At 36.3% G+C, this 14,172-nt stretch overlaps 2 protein-coding genes across 2 annotated transcripts in view; both read right to left on the bottom strand.

The window, feature by feature from the left end:
- LOC146331815 (ADP-ribosylation factor-like protein 8B-A) overlaps window positions 1-13,996 on the bottom strand; it is a 189,064-nt gene extending 175,068 nt beyond the window's left edge. Inside the window, exon 1 of the mRNA XM_084736021.1 lies at window positions 13,975-13,996. The gene's annotated coding sequence lies outside the window, so the exon portion shown is untranslated. The remainder of the gene's footprint in view (window positions 1-13,974) is intronic.
- Window positions 513-14,005, bottom strand: LOC146331831 (uncharacterized). The gene is made up of 6 exons (XM_084736035.1): window positions 13,854-14,005; window positions 9,226-9,426; window positions 8,965-9,048; window positions 4,613-4,663; window positions 4,414-4,452; window positions 513-1,787 (listed from the first exon to the last, which is right to left on the bottom strand). Exons 2-6 carry the CDS (start codon window positions 9,328-9,330, stop codon window positions 1,704-1,706), a joined length of 363 nt encoding a protein of 120 aa, XP_084592161.1. The 5' UTR covers window positions 9,331-9,426; window positions 13,854-14,005; the 3' UTR covers window positions 513-1,703.
- Between the last annotated feature and the right edge of the window lie 167 nt (window positions 14,006-14,172).

Here is a 14,172-nt window from a genome sequence, read left to right on the forward strand (position 1 = left end):
GAATCCTTAAAGGTATACTATGCAGGTTTTGCATAAAAACAATGTATAGACAGATTGTGAGGTTTGGATTCTCTAAAATCATAGCAACTAGGTATTAATGATTAATCACTAATAGATTAATCACTGTCAAGAATTAAAATTGATTCAAAATGTATGTTGTTTATAATTGTATATTTGTAAGCCTACCATTTCTCCAGAGCTTGTGCTTGATGAATTCATGTTTCATGTAACTAATGTGCCACTAGAAAACTGAAACTGAGAAAAAGACAAGTGTTTTGTGTCTTGTTAATTTGCTCAACTACCAGTTAGCGAAAAAATGCACAAACTTTGCAGCCCTAGTAGCAACAATTACATTGCCGTCTCTGTCTCTCTCCTCTGCCCTCTGTGTCATAAATGTGTAAAGAGCTGCAGGTTTGTGTGTCTGCTTGACCAAGCGTGGAGCTGAGATCCACACACACACTAACCGCTGTCAAACAATTATAAAATGATGTTATATTTCTCCAAATAACTGCTTTGTTCTCACTAACACTGACCACCACTGCTTTCTACCATTTGCTTGTTGAGCTGGTGAGAAGGGGACAACTTTGATGGTGTGTTTACAAATTTAAACAGACAAATCCTGCATGGTATACCTTTACATGTTAAATAGTTTAACATTTTCTGAAACACGCTTCTTGGCTTTCTTGCCTAAAATTAGATGAGAAGGTTGATAAACAAAAAAAAAATGTCTGGCAGGATTAGAAACAGTTGGCCTCAACTCCGTCCGAAGGTAACAAAACCCACCTACCAGCTCCTTTAAAACTCAAAGGCACAAGACCCCCGTAAAAACAAAAACTGTAATTTTTACACTTTGGTTTGTGTACAGTTTAAACTAACAAGATATAACATGTCAACTAATAAGATTTAGAGGTGCTGGTAGGAAGGTTTTATTACCTTTCGACAGAGCCCGTTTTAGGTCTTTGCGCTAAGCTAAGCTAATCAGGGGTTGGCAATATCCTAAATGGCCTTAATATGCTAATTTTCAAGCTCATACTTTTATTATTTTTAAATACTAGAATAAATTACATGCTTTCATGTTTAAAAAACATAGCACCTCTATTCACCCTTTGAAACATGACGTTTTAGCTTCTGTCTTTTTGAGTAAAACGCGCCAATTCCAAATTAGCTGCACATGATGCAAATGTGTTACACTGTGATGTCAGCAAGTAACAGAACAAAGGCTGAATTACAAACAACGAATTTCAGGCAGTTCAGGAGGACTTTGGTCTTTGTGACTCTGCAGACCTTTTACAGGCACAGAAAGCTATATAATTCAGTAAAAGAAAGGGAAAACCCCAAAAATACATAATTTAGTCACTTAAATATCTACCACACAGACATAAGAGTGGTATCAATTTTCTCATCAAACTTGAACAAGCGTGTTTCCCAAAATGTGAAACTATTCCCTTAAAAAAAAAGTCATATCCAAAGATCAAATCCATCAACGTTAAAACAGAGTTTGTTCACCAAACTCTTATCGAGAACCAACAAAACCAGGGTACAGTATCAGATAGATCGGGAGAAGAAACCACTGTCTGTGAAGATGTTTTTTGTGTGTTTGTGAGTGAGTGTGTTCCTGAATCCCCATCACAGATAGGAGTCAGACTGAACCCCTGTTTGTTTGAGGCCAAACCTTGAGGTAGGCAGAGAGGTACGTATCCTATCTACTCCCCTTCCTCCTGCGCTGGGACCTGAGATGTCGCGGGCTCAAGCTGCGAGGGACCCTCCTCAGCCTCTTCTAAAGGGCCCTGAAAAAAGCAGGGGACCAAAACCAGTTGGTCATTTTGTCTGTTTATTGTCTGATCTGTGTCAGTTCGGTGACTCATCGCGCACACGGTTATGAATCAAAAAAGAGAATACAAGAATGAGTGTTAAAATTTCATTGAGCTATTGCGTGAGGAGAAGTAGGTCCAGCTGTCAGAACAAGAAATGTGAGGAAGACGACGGTTATGTCAGGAAACCAAGAAGACAGAGGAAGAGAACAGTTAGATCAGGTTTCCCCTCTCTACATTGACTCATTCTTCCCCTTCGTTTGCGTGTGTCTGAGAAAGGGAGTCTGCATCAACGGTTTCAGTTCTTGATGCATCTTTGACAAACTGCTCAGCGCAGAGGATGCGATAAGACAGACGAGGGGCATCAAGAGACCTGCCTGCTTTGGTGACAACTGTTGTGCAACGTTGTCGTTTGAAACGTGAACAAGATGGCTAAAAGAACCAAAGTTTCTCAGAAACACCGGCCTTACGTTCACCAAAGCTGGATGCCACAAAAGGATGTACGAGGTGTATCTGGGGAATTCAGCACCACCATCTGTGCATTTCCAGGAACGCGTCATATCCTCAAGAAGTCAGTTTACGTAAAGCACAAGGAACATGTGCATCAGTTGTTTTGCTATTTAAATTAAATGTGTCACAGAAGCTGCAATTTTAGCAGTTTTATACTTGTCTGATAAAAACAGTTTACCAGGATTCAAAGGTCTATTTCGCCCATAATAACACAGGGATTTACTGGAATCAACTAACCTTCTGACCTTAACTTAATAAAAATATATAAGTTTCAGTTTTAAGTAAATTCAACTTACAAGTTCTAATATTTATTTTCAGAACTTGTAAAAATGAGTAATGAGTCAGAACATTATAACCTAGAGTCTTTTGACTTGAAATGATGAATCAAATGAATGAACTGTACAGAGTTCAATTAACTTATGAAGTTAAGTCTCTAAAAAACATGATCAGCATATAACAGACTTCCCAGCATGCATTGTTTGAGAGTCATGACTCTTCACCGTCTCTTCCTTTTATAGTTTGAAGAAAAATAAATGATGATATTGTTTGTCAGTTTGACTGGATGCTGCATTGGCCTTTGGATCATACGTCAAGGAATGAAAACGGGTAGCTGCTGTTTTTGTGGATAAAAAGCTCTATAACTTTTAGAATTAAGAAAAAAAATTTCTTTCTTCTCCACGTAGATCATAAATCCTTGAATATAACAAAACTTACTGAAAGGGGTTGAGAAATAAACATTATAGTGCTTTCGATCCAGAAAAATGCAGCTTCCATTCGTTTACAGGCCAGTCTTGCCTGGTCCAATATGATGGCGACGTTTATTTATCACAACAATGAGCCAAAGCAGCATCAAATTATATACGTCTACAATCCTGATGGCCATTTTTTAGTCTTCCTGTGTGTGATTTAAGGCCTTTGCCGGAGAGCTGAAGCTGGAATAGTTTAGACTTGTATGGTTTTGCATTAAAGCACACTAGTTTCTATAAGAAAAGACAAATACAAAACTGCTCAAGAATGCTTTGAGGAAGGCAGAGTAGCATCCTATTTACTTCCCTTCCTCGATGTATGATGATGATTACACAGTACATGCTGAACCAGTGAAAACAACTGGAATCATGAAGGTAATGGGTTTGTTGGCTGCAGCACCACTACACATATATAGTGGACTCAAAGGGCTTTTAAATGTAGTTAAGTTTTGATTCTGAACATGAGTTCTGTGTTTAACACAAGTGTATGACATGAATAGTTGCAGGAGATCATCTCTGCACATCAGCACTGCTTTTACATCATAAATGAACTGATATTAGTCAAAAGGTAAAAGGTGTGACACAAAATGAGATTTCTGTTTAACTGAAGCAGAAGTTTCATTCATAGTCACAAACTTATCTTCAGTTTGATTAAATACTAACTCATTAGTCTGGAGTCAAGGGTAATTATTTCCTTTGTTCAGCACTTTTTAAACTGTTCATAAGCAACATGCATGAAATCATTTTGTTCTGCACAAACTCAGATTTAAGTCTGACTTACTATAAAGCTGTCAAGAACCCAAAATACAAGAAAAGTAACACAAGTGCTTCAAAAACTGCACACATCTTTAGTGACAATTGCTCAAAATCTTATTATAGGTTGCAGAAAAAGATTCTCTGGTTTTCTGTAGTGCAGCTAAGGCTAATGATTAATCATTAATCGATTAATTGCCGTTAAGAATTTAAGTGATTAATAATGCATGTATAACAATAGCATAACAGTAATTGTGAATCATTTGACATTGTTTTGTGTGGCAGCACCATTTGTCAAATAAGGAAACTTAAACTTAGAATTAAAATAAGAAAACAAATTAATTTTCAAATTAATTATCAAAGATTAATTGATTGCTTGCATTTTTAACTATCACTTAAGGAAAAGGAACAAAATTTGCAACCCTAACTGCAACTGGTGCACAACACTTTAAGTAAAGTTTTACCTTTTACCTTAAGATCCATTTAAATCAAATCACAGCAAGTTTTCGGTTGAGGGAACCTGTTACTTCAGGTGCTTCATCAAAACAAAACTGGACCTCCCCTCTAGCTTTTAAAGATTTCGTTTTCCTCACCTGCTGCTCTTCAGTTACTTCTTGAACTACTTTCTGGGGCTGTGAAAAAAAAAAAAAAGAGGGAACAGAGTTAATTAAACACGTTGGTTAATCGTTGCCTTCAAGGTGTACAGCTGCAGCAGCAGACACCTTGGAGGCTTTGGACACACATTCACATTCAGCTCCATGATGTGTCTAACTGTCAACGATTGCTCCATACCCATTTCCTCGGTCGCCCACGTGGTCGTCGCTCCCCAGCGGGCTCTACTTTCTGAGAAAGAAGAGATGAATGGTTAAAGGGAGGTTTCAGATTTTTGCAATCTTGTCACACTGATCACTAACTAAGATTAAGAAGTTATGTTTTCATTTGGGGTTTACAGTTTTTGAGACGTTAGCAGCAGAGGTTTTTAACTGCTGCAGCTCCTGCACGTCAGTCAGGAAGATTTCTCTCAGGAGCTACAAAAGTTTTATTCTACAAACTGAAGCAATAACGACCAAAAAAGGTTCTACAGGAATCCTCCACAAGAACAAGTTGTACGCATCGTTTAGACTTTGAAAGTTTATCGATATAATTATATGAGAATAGACATCTTGTTTGATGTTGGATATATTTTTACTGTGACATGGTTTGAGTGTTGTCTTTGCCTGGTTTAAAAGGCTGAATTAAAGCAAAGTGATGTGATTTTCTGAACTCACCAACCTGTTCTAGCTGTTCTCTTATTTCCCTTTATACACTTAGTCATTATATCCACATTACTGACCAAAAATCTCATTGTGTTAATATTTTGTGAAACCACCAATAGTCAATTTTGTTATATATTAAAACAGGTTGTTTATTTGATTTTGTCCATGTCAGCCCTAGCAGAGTCATAATTGTCAACAGCTACAAGGAAACTACAATCTTTAGTGATTAACAGGGACAGAAATGTCTTTTCTCTCATCATTAAACCATCCTCTTAAACATCAACATGCACTGCATAATTCTGTGTTCAATAAAATCCTGATTTTACATCTATCTGAACTATCAGTGTCTATCTGAACAAACATGAGGAACTCTCACAGCCAGAGTAAAATGATTTTAAACCACTGAATAGTAAAATGCACATATTTATGGCAAATTTTGCTTTTCTATATTTGCTTCTCCAGGAAGAGAGATGAAGCTGGAAAACTGCTTTTATTCTTTAAGTCTCTTCTGTGTCTCTCCTAATAAAACAAAATGAATGAGAGAAATATGTGTTATCCATCTACAAATGCTCAGGCAGCTCAGATCTCCTGATGTGAACAGACAGCTGACAGCAGGGACAGAAGCTACAAGAACTTTCCCTCCTGATACAAAATTTTTCTGAAAATCCTCAGATTTTAACATTTTCCTTGATTTTAACAACAGAAGATCGAACAGCACTTCAGTGGATTTTTATTTTTTGTATGCTAAAATAAAATAAAAATAATAATATTAATAATAATAATAAAACTCAATAATGATACAAACAGTGATGTTGCTGACAGACATGAGTGCATGTTTGCACAAGTGAATGTACATTGAATAGCTGTCATCAAAAATGATGACATACAAAACTGACAAATATAATTTTTAGCTTTTAGCAGAGTTTTGGACTCAAGTCATGTGACTTAAACTTGAGTCAAGTCTCATATTTAATGACTTTTGACTGGATTTGACAAAATCAAAAAAGACTTGCAAGTGCAACTTGACCTTAAACACCAATGACTCGTGATTTCACCTGGACTTGAGCCTGTCGACTTGAAACAACAATCAGCTTCCTAGATCCACTTTGTTTTTGTTTGAACCAAGCCAACCGCGTCCAATCAAGTTGCAGGAGAGACCCATGAAGAACTAATGTTACGTTACTGAGCTCCAGTTTGAAAAATTACACCAAAGATTTAATTTGCCTATAAAAAACTGTGAGGTCCTCAACAAAACATGAATTGCTGTGAGCAAAACGTTCAGGTCAAATATTACAACTTCATTTGAAGTTACACAAAGCAGAGTAAGTCGAGGCTCTGTTGTTAAAATGGCATTAGATTTGATGAAGAGAGCATTATGACTTGTTTAGGACCTGAAATTCAAAGTTCAAGACTTGGCACTTGACTCGCTTGTCTTGACTTGGAACTTGAGATTTATTTGTTATTTGTGAAACAATGACTTGGGTGAGAAATGATTTGGGTGTAAAATGGCAAACTCCAAAGTATCTGTCATGAACTAAGCACAAAATTTCCCTCTTAGGTGCACTACTTATGCTTAAGTATAAAGTATATGATGTAAATATAAAGTGACAGACAGAGAAATCACAGTGACACTTCATTTATACGACATGTGATATCTGTCATTCCTCAGAATAATAACTGCTGCCTTTGCACTGACCGGTCCGTCTTTAAACACTGACCCAGAGGCTGCAGCATGACACAGAAATACCGCAGTGATTTAATACCAGCTTGTCTTTTCAGCTGATGTCTGCCCTCATAATGACTGCTGATTGTCTTAAAGCGTCATCCAAAAAGACATAAATCTTTGGGCATATTTGATGTAAAACTCTCAGATGCATCTAATACAGATGTTCTGGAAAGATAAAAAGATCATATCATAGTATTTTATGAGCATGTGCGCTGTGCAACCATCAGCTGTAAGACAAACATGTTGTCTGTTACTGGTCTCAGATACGTTTAAATTCACTAATGATTAGTTCTTTCTCTTCTAGTGTCAGGATACTTGCAAGAGCTGCAACCGTTTGTGTTGCTCACAGATGACACAAATATTTCAGGAGATGACTAAAAAACTTTAGCAGAAAGGACTAAATGAAACGGTCAAACTTAAATGTTGGTTCGATGTAAATAAGTTATCCTTAAATTTGAACAAAACTAAGTTTATGTTTTTTGCTCATCAAAAAAGTTGTTTCACTGATTATATAGCGAGTGTCTGAATTTAGATTTTTGGGTGTGATAATGGATGAGAAACTGTCATGAAAGCTGGTGGCGTCTTAGATTATTTCTGTTTTGAACAAAGAAACATGAAACAAGAAACTCGATTACAAGCCAATGCAGATTCTATACTGTTAACTCATTTTGCCATATTTTAGTTCCTGTCTGGAAGTGTGGGACAACATGTACATGACCAACATTAAGCCATTGTTTATGTTACAGAAGACAGCAGAGTATTACCATGAAATCTACAAAAGTCCAAAGAAGAAAACTTGATTTTAAACATCAGTAAGGACTACTTACTTCATACAGATGTGTATGTGAGTGGTTGGTGTTAAACTGGGGAATTCTCTACAGAATTATTTAAAGGGTTGAGATTATACAAAGGTAACAAGTTAATATGATGAATTATTGTGTGATTTGTTTTTTTTTTACTGTATGTATTGGTTGTTAACGAGGTTGTCATGGCTATCAATGTTATCTCAATTTCACGTTTGGATCAACATCTGTCAATTGCAGTGTTAAGAATACTGAAGCTATTAAAAATATAAAAGAAATGTTAAAAAGAAAACTGAATAATAAAGGTTGAGAGGTCATTTTGGGACCTCAGTTTTTAGTCTTTGTTGTCATGTCATTGATTTTGTTTCCTTTTTGCAGTGATGGAGGATAGGTTATCATTTCTTGTGTACATTTTATATACTTATATGTTAGTGTTGTATCAAGGATTGAAATTCTAGTACAAGTATTAGAAGGGGCAGGTAAAACAAGATTCATCTTCTCCCTGCTCCTTTTCATTCATAAGATGTGAAAACGGATTTATGTAGCGATTGTGAACAATATGGCTGAAACTAATGATTGTTTTCATAGTTGATTAATTGGTCAATTATTTTCTTGATTAATCAATTAGTTGGTTGGTCTATAAAATGTCAAAAAATGGTGAAAAATGGCAATCAGTGTTTCCCGAAGTGCAAGTTTACTGTCATAAAGGTGTATAAAAGAACTAACAAATATTCATATTTAAGAAGGTATAATCAAAGAATTATTACTTTTTTCTCAAAAAATGACTCAAACAAATTAATCAGTTATATCAGTTTTCAGTTGAGCTGCAGTTAGAGCTGCAACGATTAGCCAATTAATTGATTATCAATTGATTACTAAATTAATCACCAACTATTTTGTGATTGATTAATTGGTTTGAGGATTTCTTTTAAAGAAATAATATCATAATTTTCTGATTTCAGCTTCTTATTTTTGTGGTTTCTTTACTCCTGTCTGATAGTGAAGGGAATATTTTTGGGTTCTGGACAAAACAAGACATTTGAGGACGTCACTGAGCGTCATTTTTCATTACTTTCTGACATTTTATAGGCAAACAACTATTAATCCATTAATCGAGAAAATAATCAACCAATTAATCAACTATGAAAATAATCATTAGTTGCAGCCCTACATTTAATAATCGATTAATCATTGCAGCTCTCGTGAACGACTTTGTATGGTTTTTCCTTTTTCTGGACATGAGCACTACATGAGTTGAACAAATAATGAAATGAAATAGTTTAGAAAAAAGGTGCCATAATTCTGTAATTTAGTTGCAAATAAATATCTATAATCTGTATATTTTGGATCAGTTTCAACCTTCTGTGCAAGTCTGGTGCCTTTGTTCTTGCTGCCTTTTGGTCGTCCTCTCGGTCGCTTTGGAGTTGGTGGTCCAACAGGCTCCTGTAGAGACAGACCAAACTTAGATCCAATAAATAACCAGTAAAAAAAACTTTTGTTCGCATGTTTTCCACAGTGATATAATCAACTAGCTTTGTTTATGAGAATGACTTTTTAGTTTTTTCAGTTAATACTTGATAATTTGAGGTCAAATTCATCTTTTAAAGTGTAATGTTGTACCTGCTGCTGTTTGCGTGGCCGCCCCCTGCCCCTGCGCTGAGGCTCAGGAGGTGACTGGGCAGTGCTCGGCTGGGGAGACGGCTCTTTGGTCCCACTGTGACTCATGCCTGTGTCTGTCCACCTGCGTCAAAGAGTGTGGGCATCCAAGCTTGGAGGAGCGGCCGCGAAGGCTTAAAGAGGAGGAGACCTGAGGATCAGGAGCTGCAGATGTGAGCAAAGCAAAAAAAAAAAAAAAAAAGATACTTTTGAATGCAATCATCTTGGAAGAAATTGGGATAAGCAGCTCTATTAAACCACTTCAAATTGTTGTTGTTTTTTTTGCAGAATTACCACAGTGAGTTTCCTAATGTATCAATAAAAGGAAAATTCAGATTCACACTCAGAACTCTTTTCCAGGAGCAAGCGTGGGAACTGCTCATACATAAGCCTTGGCAGCAGGTTCATCGGAACACAGACAGGGGTCTGGCAAACGCAGGGAAACATGAGAGTGGTGTCCAGCGACTAAAAGTAGCACAGATATTCACAACTCAATCTACCATCCAAACTCTGCATCTACTGTACTGCACGCTCCCTTTCCATCTGCCCTCTGAGTGGGATTTCTCAATGGAGTTGTGTGCATGTTGTATGTGTGTTGTTGCACGTCTGATGCTGCTGCTACTTTTACTGTCGAACCCGTGCAGCTGACACAAACAGTTCAGAAACACACACACACACACACACACACACACACACACACACAAATGTGCTGCATGGAAAATCTGGAGAGAGTCACTACAGTATGACAAACTAGTGTCAAATCTCAGTTTGCAGCCTATAGTGAACTTTAGACCTGCAGTGATTAGTCGATTAACTAACTGATCTGCATAATCGATTAATCATTCACATTAATTCAAAGGCAAAAATGCACATTTTATAGTTCTGACTGCTCAGCTTTGAAGGTTTGCTTCTATTTGCTTTTAGTAAACTGAATACCTTTGGGTTTTTTTAAATCACAGAACACATCTGATGACATGACCTTGGGACTGGGGACCTTGGGAAAACTGTGAAAAATATCTATTGCAATTTCTTTGACATTAAATTGGCCATGTCAGCAACCGATTTGTCAGGAAAATGTCTTGATCTGTCAATACCTTTTCAATTAATTAATTGTCTAGTCAATAAAATCTCAGAAAATTGTGAAAAAAATGTCCCTAACAAGTTCTTAAAAGGCTTGTTTTATTTGACCAACAGTCCAAAACCAAAAGATATTCAGTTTACTATCACATAAGACAAAGAAAGTCAACAAATCTTCACATTTGAAAACCTGAGACTATAGAATAGTTGGACTTTTTCCTTGAAAAATGACTAACAAGAAGTGTTTATCACAGGAGTGTGCAACTTTAAATGCATGAATGGACATTGTAGAGGACATTTACAAAATGGAGAAGATAAGAGCACATGTTAACCATAAACTGGAATTATTTGTGTCATACAGTGTAAAAAGGGATAACTATGTAAAACCCTGTAGATCAGACTTTATTTTTAGAAATCTATGATTTCATTGAATGTTAAGGAAAAGCTCACTCCACTGTACATAGTTTTACTGTTTTTGTTTTCCTTTATATTTGTTATAAATCATGTTTGAGACAAACATAAATGGATGATGATATGCACACAATATGTGAAACTCACTTCATGTAAAAGTGTTTGCTGGATGCCAACAAAAAAAATTATAAAGAGAGAAAATGACTTAAACTATTAATGAATTATCAATATAGTGATTAAATTTCTGTTGGTTGACTAATAAGTTAATTGACTTATTGTTTCAAAAAGGCTAAACAATTTTTAAAGTATGTAACTGCAATTATGACTGATTGTACTATTGTGATATAATTAGAGGGAATTATCTTTTTCTCATCAGAATCCTCATTTTCATTGAAAAACAAATTAAAATGATTATGCTGTGATTTTTATGGCGATCTGTACCAAACAAATGTATTTTCTTAAGTCTGTAGAATATGATGTGTAAGCCAGGACTTCACTGCAGCACAACAATACTTTAATTTAAATGCTAAATTTTGTACCTTTTTGTTTGGTTATATTTGTGGTAGAGCTGATGTGATTGGTTGATGAATCAATTAGTTAACTGAATGAAAATTAATTGACTATTTTGACAAATGATTTATTGTTTCAGTCATTTCTCAAGCAAAAGTGTCAAACATTAGCTGGTTCAAGCTTCTTAAATGTGAGAATTTGCTGCTTTTCTTTGTCATTTATGATATTAAATGAAGAGTCTTTGGGTTTTGGACTGTTGGTTGGACAAAAAGCTTTTTGAAGACATGACTTTGGGCTCTGGGAAATCGTTATGAGTATTTTTCACTTTTTTTTCTAACACTTTATTGACTAAAAGATTAATTGTGAAAGTAATCTGCAGATTCATTGATAATGAAAATGATCATTAGTTGCAGCACTAATTTCTGGTAACTTTATGAGCATTTTATGTGTCTCAGTGAGAACCAACGGGGATTTCAGCATTGATTTCTAGTTGAAAACTGGTTGATATTTGGTCTGAACATCTAAGACCTCTTTTCAACAAATTAAAATGTAGTTACAACATCAACCTGTCACAAAACACAAATTTGTTAAATCATTTTGACAATTTGCTCAGCTGAAGGTTGAAAGAGAGACTAGGTATATTAATTGCTATGGAGATTTTTCTCCAAGTTCTTATTTTACTGGCAGGTGAAATCTGGTCTACACAAAGACATAATTTCAACACAGTTAATGTTTCATACAAAATGTCATAAATTCCATGAATATGAACTAGATGTGTGGTGTCAACAAGAAGTTTGCAGAACATCGTAATGGGAGAAATTGTGAATGTGAAATAAAGAAATTATGCTTTTTTTCTGTTGCCTTACGCGCATGCGCAAGTACTTAGTCCTATGCACCAGGAAGTTCAATAAAGCATGACAAAAACCAGTGAATGAGCAGGTAGACATGTTGGATCACTGGGTTGTACACAGGAGTGTCAACCAGGTACCTGGGCAGTGAGTCGTGTATGTGGTGATTTCTTTTTGGTTTTCACATGAAAAATTTGGTTGTCGTTTCTTAGTTACACTTTGCAGAGGATGAAACAGGTCACATTTTATTTTCATTATTGTTGATCATTTTCTTGATTATTGGATTAGTTGTTTGATCCATAAAATGTCAGAAAATCAGACAAAAAAGTTTAACGACTATATTTTATTTCCCAGAATCCAAAGTGATGTCCTCAAATGTCGTTTTGTTCACAACTCAAAGATGTTCAGTTCAATTCATATAGAAGTAAAGAAACCAGAAAATATTCACATTTAAGAAGGTGAAATAAGAGAATTTAGACTTTTTTCTTTTTTTTAATTACTTAAACTGATTAGTTAACAAACAAAGTAGATGATGATTAATTTATTGGTCATTTAATAATCAATTAATTGTTGCAGCTCTAAAAAATCTTTACTTTTAAACCTATTTTGAACATCTTTTCACTTGTGACGATAATCGTCTTTTAAACGTGTTTTTTAAAAGGAAAATGCTCAAGTTGATCCTCTTTCTAAATTCAAGTTCTTTGGAAAAAAAACCCAACAACATTAAAATACCAATGATAGCTTGCTGTGTCAAAGCCTTGATGTGATTGTAGACTTTATATATTATATATATCGGCCGATTTCTAAAAAAAAAAATTAAATTTCTTTTAAACAAATTTATTTCTAAAATCGGCATTGGTCGCAAAAATCCAACACTGGTTGGGCTCTCGTAAGTAGCCCACTAGATTGTTTTTATTTTGAAAATAAACAATATATGTTGACTGTAAATTGGCCGTAAGGTTGGTAACGTCCCAAAGTGGTGGTTTTCCACCCAGTCCAGCTCTGTGAGGAATGTGCCAAACACTAATTGCCAACACAGCCTATCAAACCGGCCGCACCGAAGCAGGAAGTCGGAGTAATTTGAGAAATCGACGTCCTCTCTGCTGCTAAAACGATTTAAAACCCAAACGAGACGCACGACGTCGTTCCGTCGCTGCTTTTTTAAACTCATTTCGGACCAACAACACAACAAGAAGCGTCCCGCACTACTTCTTCTTCCCCGTCGTCCAGCCTCAAACTCGTCTGTGTTTGCCAGTCAAGTACGACGGGACTGAATGTACTTTTTTTTTGCATATGGGCGGCAATTGCGAGCATTAAAAACACACACATTTACAGCCTCTAACAACGGTGCGTAAAAGACTCCTGCAGTTCAAACCTTTCCCGACTTCGCTCGACTGAAGTGGCACATGGAAAAACAACAGTCGAGGCCAGCACCACCACTGTTTTAACGCGTAAAGTCTCTACAACAACATCCCCCTGCTCCCATCACTTGCGCAATCCATCTTAAATGTGCTGGGTTTTTGCAGAAATAACATGTGCAGGATAAAGTGGACGAACTGAAAGCTGCAAAAAGTTTGCCAAAGCAAGACAAAGGCGAGGAAACACAGGTGCAAAAGCTCTCCTTTCAGACCAGCCTCAACATATACACATACATACATGCATTCAGACTATAGGCTCCATGTTCAGGCTCAGTAATCCTGCTCATGCACAATGCAGCGGAGAGCGCAGAGAAGGCGCTGAACTTACCTTGAGTGGGTTTGCAGTTTTACCTGGAAGTTCACACACAGTCAGCTCACTTTGTGCTCCTGCACAACTATGAAAATGTTAGTGTATCGACCGTCTCATTGGCTGGAATGAAAGAGAAAATTCTCCCTCCCTCCCTCTCTGTTTTTCTCTTTCCTCCGCCTCCTCCTGCTCTAATCGGAAATGTGTGTGATCCCCCCAGACGTCCAGTCACGAAGACCCCAGTTGCAGTATAATTGGGGGTTGTAGCTGAGCAGTATGCATTACATACTTTCTCTATTAAACCATGTTTCAAGAAAGAACGAGGGGCAGGAGGAGGGTT

This window comes from Lutjanus erythropterus, chromosome 2 (genome assembly GCF_056507025.1).
Source record: "Lutjanus erythropterus isolate fLutEry1 chromosome 2, fLutEry1.hap2, whole genome shotgun sequence".
Lineage (NCBI taxonomy): Eukaryota > Metazoa > Chordata > Actinopteri > Lutjaniformes > Lutjanidae > Lutjanus > Lutjanus erythropterus.

What these genes read in the sequence shown, in the direction of transcription:
- LOC146331831 (XM_084736035.1), bottom strand. Translation starts at nt 9,330, where the DNA reads ATGAGTCACAGTGGGACCAAAGAGCCGTCTCCCCAGCCGAGCACTGCC. An exon ending in GTGGGCGACCGAGGAAATGG is followed by an intron (nt 4,453 to 4,612) that starts GTATGGAGCAAT and finishes TTTTTTTCACAG; the next exon opens with CCCCAGAAAGTAGTTCAAGA. An exon ending in AAGTAACTGAAGAGCAGCAG is followed by an intron (nt 1,788 to 4,413) that starts GTGAGGAAAACG and finishes TGCTTTTTTCAG; the next exon opens with GGCCCTTTAGAAGAGGCTGA.